The sequence below is a fragment of the Schistocerca gregaria genome, chromosome 1 (genome assembly GCF_023897955.1).
Source record: "Schistocerca gregaria isolate iqSchGreg1 chromosome 1, iqSchGreg1.2, whole genome shotgun sequence".
NCBI lineage: Eukaryota > Metazoa > Arthropoda > Insecta > Orthoptera > Acrididae > Schistocerca > Schistocerca gregaria.
This window is the reverse complement of record NC_064920.1, coordinates 250,214,714-250,233,783: the sequence shown is the minus strand read 5'-3', so window position 1 is coordinate 250,233,783 and position 19,070 is coordinate 250,214,714. Positions and strand designations below refer to the sequence as shown.

The 19,070-nt window shown below is 37.9% G+C and overlaps 1 protein-coding gene across 2 annotated transcripts in view; it reads right to left on the bottom strand.

The window, feature by feature from the left end:
- The window catches only part of LOC126339177 (zinc finger protein 236-like), a 216,534-nt gene that overhangs the window by 117,259 nt on the left and 80,205 nt on the right, over positions 1 to 19,070 (bottom strand). For both annotated transcript variants that reach the window (XM_050001610.1, XM_050001609.1), the window contains exons 10-15: positions 16,177 to 16,322; positions 13,281 to 13,470; positions 12,985 to 13,102; positions 12,737 to 12,869; positions 10,631 to 10,770; positions 264 to 460 (exon numbers count right to left, since the gene is read on the bottom strand). In XM_050001610.1, coding sequence (XP_049857567.1) covers positions 264 to 460; positions 10,631 to 10,770; positions 12,737 to 12,869; positions 12,985 to 13,102; positions 13,281 to 13,470; positions 16,177 to 16,322 — 924 coding nt within the window. The remainder of the gene's footprint in view (positions 1 to 263; positions 461 to 10,630; positions 10,771 to 12,736; positions 12,870 to 12,984; positions 13,103 to 13,280; positions 13,471 to 16,176; positions 16,323 to 19,070) is intronic.

Sequence of the window (19,070 nt, the reverse complement as noted above, 5' to 3'; positions counted from 1 at the left end):
ACAATTCTGCACCACTGCTGTTACCAATAAATGAATGTATGAAAACAAAGTAAATATGTGTAATATTGAAGTTTATGTCCCAAAGCAAATTATAACAAACAGTCTCATACCTGTGTCACAGGACATTTTCCATTTGATGCAGCTCACATTAGGAGTAAGCTGTGCTCACTACACAGATATTCATAGTCTATGAATAGCTACAAAAATATGTACATTAATTAATGAAGTCATGACACTTAAGTCTCACTAATATAGGTGTTTACCTGTTGTTGTGATTATGATTGGGTCCTGTAATTTTACCTCTGGCATATTATTTGAATCAGTTTTAGAGTTTTCACCATTTTTCTGTTTAGCTGCATCTTCTTTTTCATGTGATAATATATGCGCCTTACGACTACCTGATGTCCGGAATGATTTATTACAGATATGACATGAAAATGGTTTTTTACCTGTGTGCATCCTGTACAAGGAAAAAAAGACATTAAATATTTTTTATAACATTAAGATACAAAAGACACACAAAATTCAAACCAGCATAAACAATTCAGTTAGATTATTAATAAATCCTTGAAATTCCAATGAATTATTGCTGATTGATTTTAAACAAATTTAATTCATTTTACATGAACTTTAACAAATTTCTGAAACTACTTTCACATCTTACGATTTCTTCCCATTGAGAACAAAGTTTTGTAGCCTATTTTGCAAGGTAATCCTGAATCAAATCATGTGTCAGTATCTCAGAAGCTCATATCCAATGTAGAACAATGTGGTATGACTTCCAAAAGTTAAATAACATGGCATCAACCTGGGCATCATTATCTTTACTGCTTTATGGACACCGTGGACTAATAACCGGTGGTGAGTTCCACATTGAGATTCTTGTGGTCTTCTAAAACTTATGTTAACATGAATCACGTTTCCATCATCCAACAATGAAGTGGAACAAATTCTGTTCAACTTGAATCTGGTTCAAGGTGCTGGACACTGTGGTCATGTGTGTGTGAGGTGGGCATGCTGGTGCGAATGTGTATTATATTTTCATTTCTGTAGAAGGCTTTGGCTGAAAGCTAAATGTGAAACTATCTTTTCATTGTGGCTGTCTGCATCTCTATGTATAACCTTTATGGTGAGTAGCAATCTATCCTCCTTCAATGTTGTTGATATTCCAAACTGGAATTTCCATTCTTTGGGCATAGACTGGGAAATCTATGGATACATTTGCAAGGGGTACAGACAGGAGTCTTGTGGAGTACTATCGAAAAAGTTTTCCAAAAATCGTCCTGAGCAACTAATTTGAGAGCCCAAACTCACTGGAAATATTTTACACCTTGCAGCTATAAACAGGCCTGATCTTATAGATGATGTCAGAATAGAGACAGGGACCAGTAATCATAATGTCATTAAAGTGATGATGGTTACTAAAGTTAATAAATCAATCAAGAAGGTTGGGAGAATATTTTTGCTAGAAAGAGCAAATAGGCAGTTGTTAGCATCCCACTTAGACAATCAATGGACATTGTTTAGTTTCTACATCTACATCACTAATCTGCAATTCACATTTAAGTGCTTGGCAGAGGGTTCATCGAACCACAATCATACTATCTCTCTACCATTCCACTCCCGAACAGCATGCGGGAAAAACGAACACCTAAACCTTTCTGTCCGAGCTCTGATTTCTCTTATTTTATTTTGATGATCATTCCTACCTATGTAGGCTGGGCTCAACAAAATATTTTCGCATTCGCCTGACCTGGTTGACCTCCCGCAGCCGCGGCCGGCTGACACAATCGTGACGGCGAGCCAGCGGACGCGCATACTCTAGAACACCCGGTATGGGCACCCGGGATAACACTCTGCTGGCACTGTGAAAATATTCTAAGTCCAAGCTACAGCAAATACTATATAAGTGAGCGAAAGCCTCGCAGAGGCTCATTCGCGCTGCTGCTGCTGCACAGGCAACTGCATTGAACGCCGCCACGATGCCTTACAGGAGATTTCGTCGACGTTCTAAACAGACAGTTTATAAAACCATCGAGAACATCGAGTTCGCCACAACAGCTGACGACAAGAAGAACCGCTTTCCAGTTAAGAGTGTTGCTGCTACTGCACTTGTCGACGGACGTAATAGAATTATGGGCAAAGTTTAAATGGATTGCAATTTGTGCTCTGAAGAAGTACGTGCCAAGTTAAATGGATTAAGGATGGAAAAGATACACTGTGGTTTAATAACAAAATTCAGAAAATGCTAAGGAAGTAGAAACTATTGCCCTCTCAGTTCAAAAGAGAAAGTGCAGATAACGACAGGCAAAAGTTAGTACAAATTTGCGCGTCTGTAAAAATTACAATGTGTAAAGTATACAACTACCACTGTCATACTTTAGCAAAAGATCTCGCTGGATATCAGACTAAATTCTGGTTCTATGTGAAATCGTTAAGTGCATCAAAGGCTTCTATTCAGCCACTTGTTGGCCGGTCTGGTGTGGCACTAGAAAATAACAAAAAGAAAGCTGAAGTTCTAAATATCACTTTTAAGAAATCATTCATGCATCACACAAACATGTCATTTTGCCATCACACAAACTCTCTTACAGAGGACGTAGTAACAGGCATCCCTGGCATAGAGAAGCAATTGAAAGTGCTGACAACAAATAAATTGCCTAGTCTGGATGGAATCCCAATTCAATTTTACAAAGAATACCCTATGGCATTGGTCCCTTAGACAATTTTCATTTATTGTGAATCTCTCCCCCAGTGCAAAGCTCCAAGTGACAAGAAAAAAATCATTGGTGAGTCCTGTATATAAGAAGGGTAAAAGACCGGACCTGCAAAGTTACGAACCAATATCCTTAATCTTGGTTTGCTGCAGAATTCTTGAGCATGTTCTCAGTTGGAATATAATAAATTTCCCTAGATGGAAAGCTTCTGTCCACAAATCGGCACACTTTTACAAAGCATTACTCGGTGAAACTCTGCTTGCCTTTGTCTCTCACAATATTCTATTAACCATGAATGAAGGGGAACAGGTAGATTTCAAAAAAAGCATTCTGACACAGTGCCCCACTGTACACAGGAACGTGAGCATACAGGACAGGTTCTGAGATAAGTGAGTGGCCCAAAGACTTCTTAAGTAGTAGAATCCAGTACAATATCTTCGACGGCAATTTCTCATCAGGGAGAAGGGTATCATCAGGAGTATCCCATGGAAGTGTGATATGGCCGCTCTTATCGCCTACACATAAATGACCTGATAGGCGAGCTGAGCAGCAATCTGCAGCTGTTTGCTGATAATGCTGAAGTGTACAGGAAAATGTCATCACTGAGTGATTGTAGAAGGATGCAAAGAGGATGCAAGATGACTTGGACAAAATTTCTAGTTAGTGTGATGAATGGTAGCCACCTCTATGTGTAGAAAAATCTAACGAGTACGAAGAACAATCTTATAATGTTTGAATTCAGCATTAGTAGTGTGCTGCTTGACACAGTCGCGTCAACCAAATATCTACGTCACTGTTGCACAGCGATATGAAATGGAATGAGCATGTGGGGATTGTAGTAGGGAAGGTGCATGCTCAATTTCAGTTTTATTGGGAGAATTTTAGGAAAATGTAGTTCATCTGTACAGAAGGGTGTACACAGAACGCTGGTGCGTCTCTTTCTTGAGTACTCCTCAAGTGTCTGTTATCCTTACCAGGTTGGATTAAAGGAAGACGAAGCAACTCGCAGGTGGGCTGCTAGATTTATTACCAGTAGATTTGATCAATACCTAAGCGTTATGGTGATGTTTCCTGACCTCAAATGGGAATCCTTGAAGGGAAAGCGATATTCTTTTCAAGGAACACTACTGAGAAAATTTAGAGAACTGGCATTGGAAGCTGATTGCAGAATGATACTACTACCGCCAATTTACATTCAGCGTAAGGATCACGAATATAAGAGAAATTATGATTTGTACTGAAGCATATAGACAGTTATTTTTCCTTCGCTCTACTTGCAAGTGGAACAGGAAAGGAAAGGGCTGGTAGTGGTACAAGGTGCCCTCTGCCATGCTCTATACAGTGGCTTGTTGGGAGTAATTAAATTTCCTCATGAGCCGTGGCTGGCCTTCGGTTGGCTAGTACCCGATACCGACCAGATGTCAACACTGACCCATGCCCTGTTCATGTGTTGCTCCATTCTCACAATGGTAATTCTGCCCCGGTGACACTTTGGCTTGGCGTCAGTTACAAGGTAAAGATCCAGAATAGTGCCAACAGAAGCACCCCAGCAATCACGAGGTTGGTAATGGTTACAAGAGGGACGGTGCGAACTGGACAAGGCATTGGAGCCTAGAGCACTGCCTCTCTTGCCAGTCATCTCTTGACCCGAACAGATGTTAAGCTCCTATCCTCTTGGACAGCCACGTCCATTCAATTTACCGGTAGTCTTCCCAGGCACTGATGTATCCATTAGCCTTTATCAATAATGCTTGATAATCGGAAAGGTTACCAGCATGTATAATCTGTTCTTATTTAATCCATCCTCTTAATCGGATTCCCATTAGATCCTGACCACAGTTACATAAGCCGACTTGTACAGGCCACTAACAAGGACCAAAGAATGTATCTCCCTATATATTTACTGTGTTCCTACTATTTTTAATTGCACTGAAACTGATATTTTATGAAGCAACTGATAGTATTAAGCCAAACTAAAAGATCTGAAGGCATAACAAAGGCTTACGAAAATGTACTGAAAATTAGCCCACAGCACAGTCAACTGGCACTAGAGGCTGGTAGAGGTAATACTGTGTACACTCATGGTATTCTGTTTCAGAAACATATATTTACGAGTGCGATGAGTGCTAAGATCTGACTGATGCCAAATCATGTGATATTTAATATAATGTTCACCTAAAACTGAAACAACTGGATTAAGAACAGTGAGGGCACATTTGCACACCGTTGCAGGTTAGAGGGACAACACAATTGGCTGTATCTAGTTAATAAGCGTTACATGGTATCCCTCCATTATTTTAAAATTACTGCACCTCAAGCCACACATCACATAGCAGTCCCAGGTACAGGAACTTTTACTACAGCCACTGAGCATTACGCCTGCAAGGGATAACAAGAAGACAGCTACGTAGTATGTATACTGCAACGTCCAGACTAATGCCAGCACATGGTTCACAACAAGTTACTGTTTCATCCACACAGCAGCTCTCTTTTGAATGCGTCCGCCACAGTAACCCAGTGGTAGCCTTAATACAGCCAACACATAAATTTTTGGAGACAGATTCTTGGCGAAACATGGGAGGCAGTCAGGAATAGGAGACATCCTGCAGCACCAAGGGAAGTCAGTGTTTGGCTATGTAGTCCAGTCACTAACATCAAAAATGGTTGAATAATGTGAAAAAAATTGTGTAGTCACAGATTTTTGTATAGTGGTAGCGGGGAATGTCATGAGCAACATGCTAAAATCCCCACGCGTGCGTGCGTGTGCGTGTGTGTGTGTGTGTTTTAAAGCTTACTTTTTTATGTTTTTCTTGAATAACTCTAAAATCACAGCTTATAGTGAAAATTTTTCCCATACCTAATTACATTTAAATTTACTACAATAATGTCTGGCTGACTTTTTCTCTAGGACCAATAATTTCCATGTTGCAGGTGATGGAAAAAACACATTATTAAAAATAGTGTCTTAATGGTGTAACATTAGTGTTTATTGTGGTTAATCCTGCTCTGCCATTCCCCAGGTGCTGTGTATGCGTATAAGAGTGCGGCTTGAGTTTTCCTGTAATGCTAACATTAATAAGTCTTATGTGTCCTGAGCCATTGACTTCTGAACGAGTTACTTCCATATTTTGGGGAATAGAAGTGTTTCAAGGAATTTTCATAGAGCATAGTGCTATCACTAGCAAAAAGCCTCATTCCAATATGCTGAACAGGTTATGAAATACAACAATTGTTATGACCACTAAGCAAACTCATTTAAGTAGTGTGCAATGTTTCACTTAATTTCAGGTAGCGCAGTAACTAAAATGAATAATGAAAAGAAATTCAGTCTTTTATTGAGATTGTAATGGTTCACCTCCTTTATTTCTTCATTTGTTGTCCTTGGTGTCGACGCACTGCATTGTGATACTGGCTGAAAAATGGAGTGTGGAAGTATAACACTGACTATTTTAAATAATGTAGCCGACAAGTATGTCAGGTACACAGTTGTGTTTCAGAGAAGTATACTTTCACTGCGGCTGGCTGCAAAAGAACGGACACTGGAGAAGTATAGTTAGTTTGTAAACTAAAGAGTGAGCAGCGCTCACTGGTGGGGGAAGTTACCTTTCTTGGAAGAGAGCTTCATATCCATAGAGGATAATTAACAATAATTTTTCCCCTTGCAGTGTAGAAGAGTGTACAGAGATTTACATTGATTCTTTCAATATACGTTTCTTGCATTACTGTTATTAGTAACTCATAACTGTATTCCATGTACAGTTAACGCACTGTGTGGAAAGTAACAGATTCCCCAACAAGTCAATCTGTTTCACCAGTGATTCATAAGGTGCACCACGGAAGAGTCTGCATGATGCCCTGTAGTTGCTTCTTGCTATGTAATGGAGTAGGTAAGAGTGAGGAATCACCTGCTTCCTCTTCACTTGGCAGACCTATGATAGAGGTGACAGCATGACCAAAATTCAGTGACTTGCCTTCTCACATGCTTCTACCCACCACCTTCAGTCAGTCTCACCCCAAAAACACAATTTATCCCTTAATACGACTACTGCACTTAGGCATGGTCCAACGTTAATATTTCTTCTTAACCTTCTTCATTTAACAATAAATGTTAATTTTTTACCATACATCTAAATGAAAGTGATTACTCTGCATTTCCCAATTAGCAGGTGCATTCAAGTTCTAAGGCCTCCGATTTTTTTTCTCCAGACTGGAAAGAGATAGAAACATGCGCATTGTTTTAAAATGAGTCCGCGTTCATTGTCAATACGTCCCAGAGATGGCAGCACCATACAGCAGATGGAATTTTACCGCTAGCGGCGAGAATGAGAACTGTTTTAAATACTTAAAATGGCAACGTTTTCCTTACTTGAACAGCGTGCAATCATTCGTTTTCTGAATTTGCATGGTGTGAAACCAATTGAAATTCATCGACAGTTGAAGGAGACGTGGTGATGGAGTTATGGATGTGTCGAAAATGCATTCGTGGGTGCGACAGTTTAATGAAGGCAGAACATTGTGTGACAACAAACCGAAACAACCTCGGGCTCACACAAGCTGGTCTGACGACATAACAGAGAAAGTGGAGAGAATTGTTTTGGGGGATCGCCGAATGACTGTTGAACAGATCGCCCCCAGAGTTGGCATTTCTGTGGGTTCTGTGCACACAATCCTTCATGACGACCTGAAAATGCGAAAGTGTCATCCAGGTGGGTGCCACGAATGCTGACGGACGACCACATGGCTGCCCATGTGACATGTTGCCAAGCAATGTTGACACACAACGACAGCATGAATGGGACTTTCTTTTCGTCGGTTGTGATAATGGATGAGATGTGGATGCCATTTTTCAATCCAGAAACAAAGCGCCAGTCAGCTCAATGGAAGCACACAGATTCACTGCCACCAAAAAAATTTCGAGTAACCGCCAGTGCTGAAAAAATGATGGTGTCTATGTTCTGGGACAGCGGGGGCGTAATCCTTACCCATTGCGTTCCGAAGGGCACTACAGTAACAGGTGAATCATACGAAAATGTTTTGAAGAAGAAATTCCTTCCTGCACTGCAACAAAAACGTCCGGGAAGGGCTGGGCATGTGCTGTTTCACCAAGACAACACTACCGCACATCGAGCTAACGTTACACAACAGTTTCTTCGTGATAACAACTTTGAAGTGATTCCCCATGCTCCCTACTCACATGACCTGACTCCTAGTGACTTCTGGTTTTTTCCAACAATGAAAGACACTCTCCGTGGCCGCACATTCACCAGCCGTGCTACTATTGCCTCAGCGATTTTCCAGTGGTCAAAACAGACTCCTAAAGAAGCCTTCGCTGCTGCCATGGAATCATGGCGTTAGCATTGTGAAAAATGTGTACGTCCGCAGGGCGATTATGTCGAGAAAAAGCCAGTTTCATCAATTTCGTGTGAGTAGTTAATCAGAAAAAAAATCAGAGGCCTTAGAACTTGAATGCACCTCGTAAGTACCTGGAAGCGGTTTCATCACACCAGGTTCAAGCTATTTCTCTGCTGTTCCACTCTTTAACAGCACTCAGGGAAAAATGAGCACTTAAATCTTTCTGCGCGAGTTCTGGCTTCTTTTATTTTGCTATGATAATCATTCCTCCTTAAGTACTTAGGTGCCAACAAAACGTTTTCACACACTGAGAAGAAAGTTGGTGACTGAAATTTCATGAGACGATCCCGTCGCAATGAAAAACGCCTTTGTTTTAATGACTGCCACCCCAATTCATTATCATATCCCACACTGCACAGCAATACTCTAGAAGAGGACGTACACGCATAGTGTACACACTATCTTTAGTAAACTCGTTAAAAGTGTTCTGACAATAAATCATGGTCTTTGGTTCTCTTTCCCCACAATATTATCAATGTGATAATTCCAGTTTATGTTATTCACAAGTCTTTAGATTTGTGTGATTTATCGTGTATCCGAAATTTAGCGTATTCCTTTTGGTACTCATGTTAATAACTTCAATTGCCACTTTTCGCAGCACACATATATCTTGTCTAAATCATTTTGTAATTTGCTTTGATCCTCTGATGACTTTACAAGACAGTAAATGACAGGATCATCTGCAAACAATCTAAGAGTGCTACTTAGATTGCCTATAAAATCATTTACATAGCTCAGGAACAGGAGAAGGCCTATAACACTTCCTTGGGGAACACCAGATATTACTTTTGTTTTACTTGATGACTTCCTGTCAATTACTATGAACTGTGACCTTTCCAACAAGAAATCAGGACTCCAGTTGCACAACTGAGACGGTAGTCCACAGGCGTGCAATGTGATTAGAAGTCACTTGTGAAGTACAGTATCAAAAGCCTTTTGGAAATCTAAAAATATGGAATCAATTTGACATCCCCTGTCCATAGCTTCGTAAGAATTAAGAGCTTGTTGGGTTTCACAAGAATGTTATTTTCTGAATCTGTGTTGGCTGTTTGTCAATAAAGTGTCTTCTTCGAGAAAGCTCATACTGTTCGAACACAGTATATCTCACAGAATCCTATTGCAAATCGATGTTATTGATATGGGTCTGTAACTCAGTAGATTACTCCTAATTTCTTTGTTGGGTGCAGGTGTGACTTGTGCAACTTTCCAGTCTTTAGATACAGAGCTTTTAATGAGTGATCAATCAATGAGAACACTTTTTTTTAAAAAAATAATTGTGATTTTTCCATCTTCTGCAATGAGGAAACTATTATTTCTAAAGAAAAAAAGAATAGAACCTTCTTTGTAAAAAGCATTATATGGTTCAATTTTGTAGTTGGAAACATCTTCGCTAGAAACTTCACCTTCTTTCTTTTAGGTTACTCAAGAAAGACAAAGAAGTGACACCTAAATGCCCCCCACTCCACCAGTGGGCATTTTTAGAGGTAATTCATGACACTATAAAAAAATTGGTGACTGCATGATTTTTTTTAACTACTTTTCTTTTGATTACTACAGGGGAGCGTGGAAGGTGTAAAGTGACACAAAATCTTGATTACAGTAAGCAGGCAGTAATAGTTACGCGGCAATTATGAGACTTGCACTGGATAGAATAGCATGGAGGGCTGCATGAAAAACCTCTTGGGATTTAACACACCAAGTTTTCTTTCTTTTACAAAAGTGATATATCAATATTGGTACTTCTGCACTTCTATCTAAAAATGCTTCACTATTCTTCAGGTGGTGTACAGAGTTTGATAAGAATTGAGAGGAATGAATTGTAACCTGAAGCTTGAAGTAAGTCCATGAGGGATACATTGATGAAGCAACTGAAAGAGCCATCCCTATAGATGGCAGCTGCCATCATCTAATGCCAAACAATCACTAGAATATTAGATTGCGCAGTGTTGAGAAAAATACTTTTATCACAAGAGAAAAAAGTCTTGTTACTTTTAACCACCATTATTGTCTCATCTAGCCTTCAAAGTTTCCAAAGCAGTAGCTAGCATTTGACTGTTACTTTTCCTCCCCACCTATATTATTTTATTTTTCCCTAATAAGTGTACTCCAGCTTAATCCAAGCCATTGTGAAATACAATATCCATTCTATTTCCTCTTTCTTCTGTAAGTGAAAGGACATCCGACACTCCATAAAATAATGTACACGTCAGACAGTTCTTGAGAATTAAAGTATGAATTGTTATCAATACGTTAAGGCAATCTCTCTCTCTCTCTCCCTCCCCCCCCCCCCCCCCCCCACCTCTCCAATACTGTAGCACATCTAATTCAACTGATTTTGAGCAGTATATTAAGTAACCAATTAATAGTACGTTACCTATCATACATATATTACTCAGATACAAAGTACATATAACTTAGTAATCTTAACATAATTAGCGTCCCCCCAAGCAGAAGCTTGTGTGTGAAATACAGACCCTCAATTTATTATCTACATCCATTACCTTAAATGCACATTTAAGCTACTTGGTGCAGAAAACTGCTTGAGGCATATAACACAAGTGTAGTCTTTCACCCCTGTATGTGTCCTGACATGAGCAGTGAGGGTGGACTTCACAGCAAATGATCTGTAACAGTGCAGGCACTGAAACAAAAGAAAACAAAATTTGAGTCCTTTCTAATTTGTGCTGATCAATATTCCCATGCATTCAATCAAATGAATAGGAATCACAGCTATTATTATTGGATTTTTTATAATGGAATCAACCAGTAACCACCGTGAAAAAAATTTTTCTGACTTTATTCTGTGTAAGGTTAGATGGAGCAATTTGGTATTAAAGTTATATGATTATCAGGTTTTTGGTGTTTTTACAACAAGCTGCTCATTTCAAAACTATATAGCTCAAAATGTATTTGGCCGACAGCAAAGTTTTAATAGGTTATAGACACATATACTGCTAGTGGAACTCTCAAGTCACAGATTTTTCTCAAGCTCCCAAAAAAGGTTCTTATGATTTTTCTAAAATAACTTTTCTCAGACCACGATAAAAATTAACTGAAACTGCGGGTTTGTTTTGGACGCCTCTTTTGTAGTTCTAAGATGCTACCACCACTGTGATACAAATTTTATAAAGAATGATATTTAAGACTAGTCCTATGCATGATGAGCCATGGAACTACCAGTGGGTGCAATGGCGGAATAAGGTGCTATGTTGCCAATCACAGGCAAACTGTTTTCCAACAGTCTGGAGGTTTGCAGCAATGATGCATTCATTTTCACAGCTGTGCACAATGTTAATTGTGAGGTCCGGCATGCACAGGATCAGTCATAAATCAATATTACTCTTTATAAAATCTTCTCACATTGTATGGTTACAGTTGTAGCTTCTTAAAACCACAAAAGAGACTTTCAAAACGAGACCAAGTTTTCTGTTATTTGTTTATCCTGGGCTGAAAAAAGTTACTTCAGAAAAAGCAGAACAACTTTTTTGTAAGCAATTGAAAAATTCTTTAAATTGAGATTTCCTTTGCCAATATATGTGACTATAACCTATTACAATTTTATTAACATCAGACAAATACATTTAAGATTTCTGAAAATTAATAAAAACACATTTTACTTAATGTACTGCAAATAATTGAAATCTATATTAATGTGAAAAGATAATTACAAGAACTCCCATAATAAACAGTGTGAATTCTGTAATATTCCTTGCAACAATATTTTTAAAAACTTGCTGTAACAAAGTGCATTGTGATGGTATCCAATCACATACTGACTTGTATAATACTTATGGCTCTACAACATAACGATAATTTGTAAGAATTCCAGTCCTAAAGAAAGCAGTCGCTGATAGGTGCAAAAATTACCAAACTATTGGTTTAAAAAGTCATAATTGCAAAATATTAACAGAAGAATGCATGCAAAAAGTGGTAGAAGCTGACCTCGAGTGAGATCAGTTTGGATTCTGGAGAAATTTAGGAACATAAGAGGCAATACTGACTGACAGATTAGAAAATGACACACTTAAATTAGTGGATATATTTTGTTACTTGAGCAGCAAAATAAATGACACTGGCCACAGTAGACAGAATATAAAATGAAAATGTAGGCTGCCAATAGTAAAACAAGTGTTTCTGAAGAAGAGAAATTTGTTTACATCAAATGTGGATGTAAGTGTTAGGAAGTCTTTTCTGAAAGTATTTGTACATAGTGTAGCCAAGTATGGAAGTGAAACATGGACGATAAACAGTTAAGCTGAGAAGATAATAGAAGCTTTTGAAATGTGGTGCTGTGGAAGAGTGCTGAAGATTAGATGGGTAGATCTTGCAATTAATGAGGAGGTGCTGAACAAAACTGAGGAGAAAAGAAATTTGTGGCACAATGACACATTCTGAGACATCAAGAGCTCACCAGTTTAGTAAGGGGGGGAAGTGTCGCGGGTAAAAATTGTAGAGGGAGACCAAGAGATGAATACAATTAGCACATTCAGAAGGTTGTAAGTTGCAGTAGCTATTTGGAGATGAGGAGAGAGTAGCACAAAAAACTGCATCAAACCAGTCTTCGGACTGAAGACCACAAAAATAACCATAATTTATGCTGAATTTACCTTGTATGGCTTCTCACGAGTGTGTATCCGAATATGTCTCACAAGATCTGAAGGTTTCTTGAACTCCTTTGAACAGTAAGAACACTGGTGCCATCTGATCCTTCCCACTCTCCTTTGTCTAATTATATATCTCCTGAAAATTAAGGCATTCAAATTTTAAAAAATTATAGAGTTTAAAAATAGTGTTTCATCATATTTCTACCTCTTTTCATAAAGATATAAAAAGTGACTTCATTCTTTCTACTTACCTCACACTTCCATCAAGTGCTTTGTCAGCCAAGGTAATAAGAGAACTTTTTTGCCTTTTAGATGTTTCACTAGACTGACTTGGACAATCTGTCGGAAGTGTTTCTTCTCTTACTGCTTCTGAAACACGTATTTGGCAAGTATGGAATCCTAAATTGTTTAGAAGATATGTTTAAAGGCTCTTAACTGACATAGGTTTCAAATGGAAACACACTGCTCATACTCAAGTATAACACATGCAAAGTCAACACTAATGTGAGGTGGTGTCTCCAGGAAAGAATTTTCAGCATATTTATACCTGGAGGAGATGTCTTATCAGATAGGCCACTTTTCATTAAAGCTTGCTGCAAAATGTCTTTAGGGTCTGCAGCCTTTTCTTCAGTTTTTTTTGATGGCCCTTCTATCGCTTCTTGTAATCCTTGCAGCTGTGTCATGACAGCATTAACATTTACCTTCATGGCTTCTTCTGGATCAAGCACGGCACAAACCTGTAATGTTCAATTCATTATTACAAGCTGTCATAGTTCTTCCACTTGCATTTTGTGGCAATTATGATCAACTCAAAAGCTCATCAAAAAAACAAAAATAACACTGAATAGTGGGGAGGGCGTGGGAGAGGGGGGGGGGGGGGGAGAGGGGGCTGGAACATCGAGAATTATATCTATACTAATATTACAAATGCATAACTAGCTCTGAGACATTATGTCATACACAGGTACAAGAAAGACTGCTAAACAAGTGAGCACGGAAACAACAACTCATACATATGTGATGCTGTCTCTGGCTGCTGAGGCCAGACTGACCTGGCAGTCTGGTCTCAGCAGCCAGAGACAGTTGTCATTTACGTATGAGTTGTTGTTTGCAAGAATGTGTGTATGTATGTTATGTAATTCAGAACAAGGCTTTTTGACCGAAAGCTTACTTGTTTAGCAGTCTTTCTGTTGCGCCTATCTGCAACTCTACATCTCCACTACATGGTGAGTAGCAATCTATCCTTTTCATAATATTGTCATTGTTCCATCCTGGATTATCTGTTGTTTGATTAATTAGCTGTGTTATGCCTTCACGATTGTACTGCTAAACTGTGGATTTAATTTGTTATAGAGATAGCGAGCATGCTGAAGAATAACATACACTATTTTAGAAATTGTTTAGTAAAACTATATTTACCGATTTGGAAAATATAGTGTGAAATATGGAGACAATTACTCTTTGAGAAAGCTAGTGACTTTTTAGCTGTCACATTTATGAAAGTTGTTTTACATAATATGATTCAACATTATGAATACAATGCTTATTCAGTCTTAACAGTTTTAAACTCTTACTTCCATACTAACACCAGGCATAAGCCCATTGCATTTTAGCCGCTGAATTGAGACACTCTAAGACTCAACAATGACAGCATCATTTAAATGCTGTACGATAAACAGAGAGATATTGTACATTTACATATAGAATGAGGGAGGCTTTTAGTGAGTCTGTATTTGATTATGACATGCTAGTGGAGCTACAGGTAACAGGCAGACATGTGGTCTTGTGGGCCAGTCAACATGATATTGCTGCTATTCATGCCCAACACAGCACCTCCACTGCATTACATGCAGTTGTATTTCATTATGACAAGTTAATGTGGGAGAAAACCTTCCACCTTTTCTCAGTATTTTTACACCAACAAGTGATTCAGCTTAGACACACTGACTTCACAGCAACTACCCGTCAAGAGATTGGAGCAGAGTTTGGTGAATTATTCATCAAAAATTCCTACTATCAGATGTCAAATGCACTTGATTGGATGTAAACTTGGGGAAGGTTGTAACTAGAGTCATGCTGCACAAAATCAGTCTAATACCAAATCCTCTCAGAAGAAAATATCAGTTACTGATACCCTCACACAGATTCCTTTGTTCTGATCAAAATGCAATTTGGTCATGGAGAAGGAAGAAACTGGCTTTAATTGCCAGGGTAAACCCTACCATGATCAACTGGAATGTCATTTTACAACTGAACTTGTGCACATTCACAGAGACAAAACACCAGTCGTACGTTTGGTATAGGGATCGTTTCACTCACCAACTATCTATCACTGAGTCTTGGGTTCGATTCCCAGGTGTATCCAATTTTCTCTGCTCGGGACTGGTTGATGTGTGTGTAATATGACACTAATAATCAATGTCACAATGCATGTTGTGAAGGCTTTTTTGTCACATTGCCTCCAAAATCTGGATTCTGAAGATGGGCAAATATAAGGTTGTAACAGGCAGTTATTACGAACTTGTTCCAAGATAATGCGGGGTAAAAGAAGATTAAAAGAAAAGCGCAGTGTAAAATATATTGTTTTTTCTCTCTTTAAATAAAAAGTAAGTTTTCCAAAGCATGTCGTCCTCCAGCCACTTAAATCTTTTCAACAAGAATTCACTGCAATGGACAGAATGCATTAAAATCAACAATTTCTGGTTATAAAGATACAGAAGTTTCACTTCACTCAGTTTTCATGTGCTCCTCTGATACTGCAACAAAGGAACACAATATACTCTCACACAAAATAAATACTATTGCTGCACCACAGATTTAGAACTATTTAACTGGTGTGGCTATTTGAAAATAGGCTTCCAATGGCACTCATTTTGAATGAAATTACGTGGGATGCAACTAATTTAAAACAACTTACTATTGCATGGTTTCATGGACATGTAGAAAGAAATAAATTACACTAAGGAACATCAGATGTTCAACACCATCATCAACAACAAATGGTAAATTCCTAAATGGAATCGAACATTTGTTACATAAATGGTTTACTTCATATTTTGTTATATCAACAATAAAACCATAATTATTAAATTTTACATTACATGCCATGTAAGAGAAAGCATCACCAATACAAAATTGATATTGTAATGTTCTTTAACCCAATGGCTGCTGTTCAATTAAAGATACACACACACACACACACACACACACACACACACACACACACACACACACACACACACACACACACACAACCTCTTTTTGTAAATGATAAAAGTGAATCAGGGACAGTGTGTTCACAAGATACACTGATACAATGCATCAAAACAGTTTTTGTGTTTAGTTACCAAGATTATCAATTGTTTTTATCACATTAACATTTAACAATATATATTCACAGCAACAATATCTCTAATAACAGCAAATTAATACATGCAGCTTACCCTGTAGTCTGAACAGTGCATACGGCTCATATGCGCATTCAGACTTCCCAGTTTCTTGAAGACGCACGGGCATTCCATACATCTAAACACTTGTTCACCTGACTGAGGTATTGCATGAACTCTGAGTACATGAGCATGAAGATTGCCTAAAAGGAAACATGAAATACTGTAACAATCAATAAGCTTCAACACAGGATATTTTATGATAACAACATGTAGCACAAAAACAGATGTTATTTCAAGCATTCAATAAAAAAATCTGAAAAAGATGTGACACCGTTACAGTGAATATAGTTACCAGAAAATGTGTGTGGTGGTTTACTCTTCGGTCCAGAGAATAGTTAGGAGCAGTCCTCTACACTAGTCTTTTCTCTGTAAGCCTCTTTGTCTCAATGTAACTAGTGCACTCGACATCAATTTGAAGCTGTTTGCTGTGCTCAGGATTCACCTACATCTAGATAACTATTCTGCAGTTCACACTTCAGTTCACACTTAAGTGCTTAACAAAGGCTTCATCAGAGCACCTTCAGACTATTTCTCTACCATTCCACTTTCGAACAGCACATGGGAAAAACAAACAACTAAATCTTTACGTGCCAGCTCTGATTTCTCTCATTTTAAGCCTCTTTACAAGAAGGGGGGGATATAGAGATACTGTCAAACTATCAACCATTTCACTTTTACTGGCATTTTCAAAAATATTGGAAAAGATCATGTTCTAGCATCTTTTAAGCATCTGACTGAAAATAATATATTGTCCAAGTCATATGTTGGGTTCCTTAAGAGTTTCCATGTAGAGAAGACTACATGAACGGTGAGAATGTACTGAATTCAATAGATAACATATAGAGGCTACTGATATTTTCTGTGACCTGTCAAAAGCCTTTGACTGGGTGAATCACAGCATTCTCATAAATAAATAAGACTATTATGGTTTCACTGGTAGTGCTGCAAAACAGTTCATTTATTACCTAACTAACACGAAACGAAGTGTGTTGTGGCAAAATACCTGTGGCATAAGCAATTAGTCTTCATCTGATTGGGAATTAATTATATGTGGTGTTCCTCAAGTCTCCATGTTTTTTCTTGTGTACGTTAATGACCTCTCACCCATTACTTTGCCAGAGGCCGAGTTTGTTTTGTTTGCAGGTGATAAAACATTCCAATAAATATCATGTCAAGTATAGATTTAGAAATGACTGCTAATCAAATTTTAACTGACATTAATTAACAGTTTGAAGCTAATTCACGGTCATTAAACTCTGAAAAGACCCACCACATAAAGTTCACAACCTATACAAGATTTCCTTCCAGCATGTGTATAACTATGACAACATGCAGACAGAAGACGTTGAGAGTGTTAAATTTCTGTAATTACGATTCAATAATGAATACAGTTGGGAAGCGCGTATCACAGAATTTCTGGAAAACCTAAACGAGTCTGTGTCTGCAATGGGAATGATGTCAGATGTAGGATATATAAATTTAAAAAGACTTGTATACTTTTCTAACTTTCATTCAATTATGTCCTAAGGGACCATATTTGGAGGTAACTCATCAGACCGAGCAGAAGTTTTAAGAATGCTAAAGCATGTTTAATGAACTTTGTTGTAAATAATGTGTGTATTTTAAACCAATAACTCAACACAGTATCCATACTAGGAATAAGAGCAAGCTACATAAAGACCTAAAATCGCTTACCTTGGTCCAAAAAGGGGTCCAATATTCAGGAACACACCTATGCAATAAATTGCCAGCAACCAACATGGATTCTGATAAAGCACAGTTTAAACAGTGTTGAAAAGACTTTTTGGTAGGTAACTACTGCTACTCTATAGATGACTATCCTTACAGGGACTGTGAGACAAGCTTAATAAAAATGTCTGTTCACATTTCAGTTTTGACAGCACTTGGCCACAACAGACAAGATCAGGTATTTTGTGTATGGTAAATTTATAAAAAGTGCATAACTATGTTTCATTCTAAAGCGTATTACTTCTGTATATACTGTATTATCAACTTCAGTTTACTGTAATTTTCACATATTTTGACACACTCCTGAGTAATGATCGCAGAAGTGAATTATATTCAAATGTTCCCTTTCCCTTTAATTTTTGGTTTATTTTATTTATACTTTCTGACATGTTCCACACTCTTTAGATTCATCTCATTTCATGGTCTATGGAACAAAAACTGAATCTAATCTAATCTAGTTACAATACCGAAGAACGTATTGTTACATTCCATCCTGGATTTTCCATTGTCTAATCTTGTTACAATGTTGTTTGTTGTTAAGCTGTAGAGAGTACAGTTACAAATATGTGACATGAAGTTGTAATGTTTTTTATATGTATTCATTACTGATGTAATTATAGAATATGACACCTGGTTTTGAATGCATAAAGTAAAAGAATACAGTAATTACAATATTTTTAATGTCACACTTGTGCCTGGAAATTACTTATGGTCAGAATTAGCTAATCACATGATTTAAATAAAGAATGTTTACATTACATACTACAATGGACCATGTTTTCTTTCATAAATTCATTACAAAGGTTGCTTTTCCCTATGTCAGTGTGTGTCAACAAAATATTTCTGCATTTGGAGGAGAAAGTTGGTGATTGTAGTGATTGTAAGTTTGTGGAAAGACCTTGCCACAATGAAAAACGTCTTTGTTTTAATGACTGCTATCCCAAATTGCGTATCACATGTCACACTCTCCTCAATCTTTTGCAATAATACAAAAATGAGTTGATCTTCTTTGATGTTCTGCATCAATCCTATCTTATAAGAATCCCATACTGTGCAGCAATACTCCGAAAGTGGATTGACAAGAGAAGTGTAGGCAGACTTTTTACTACATTTATTGCATGTTGTATGTCTTCTGCCAA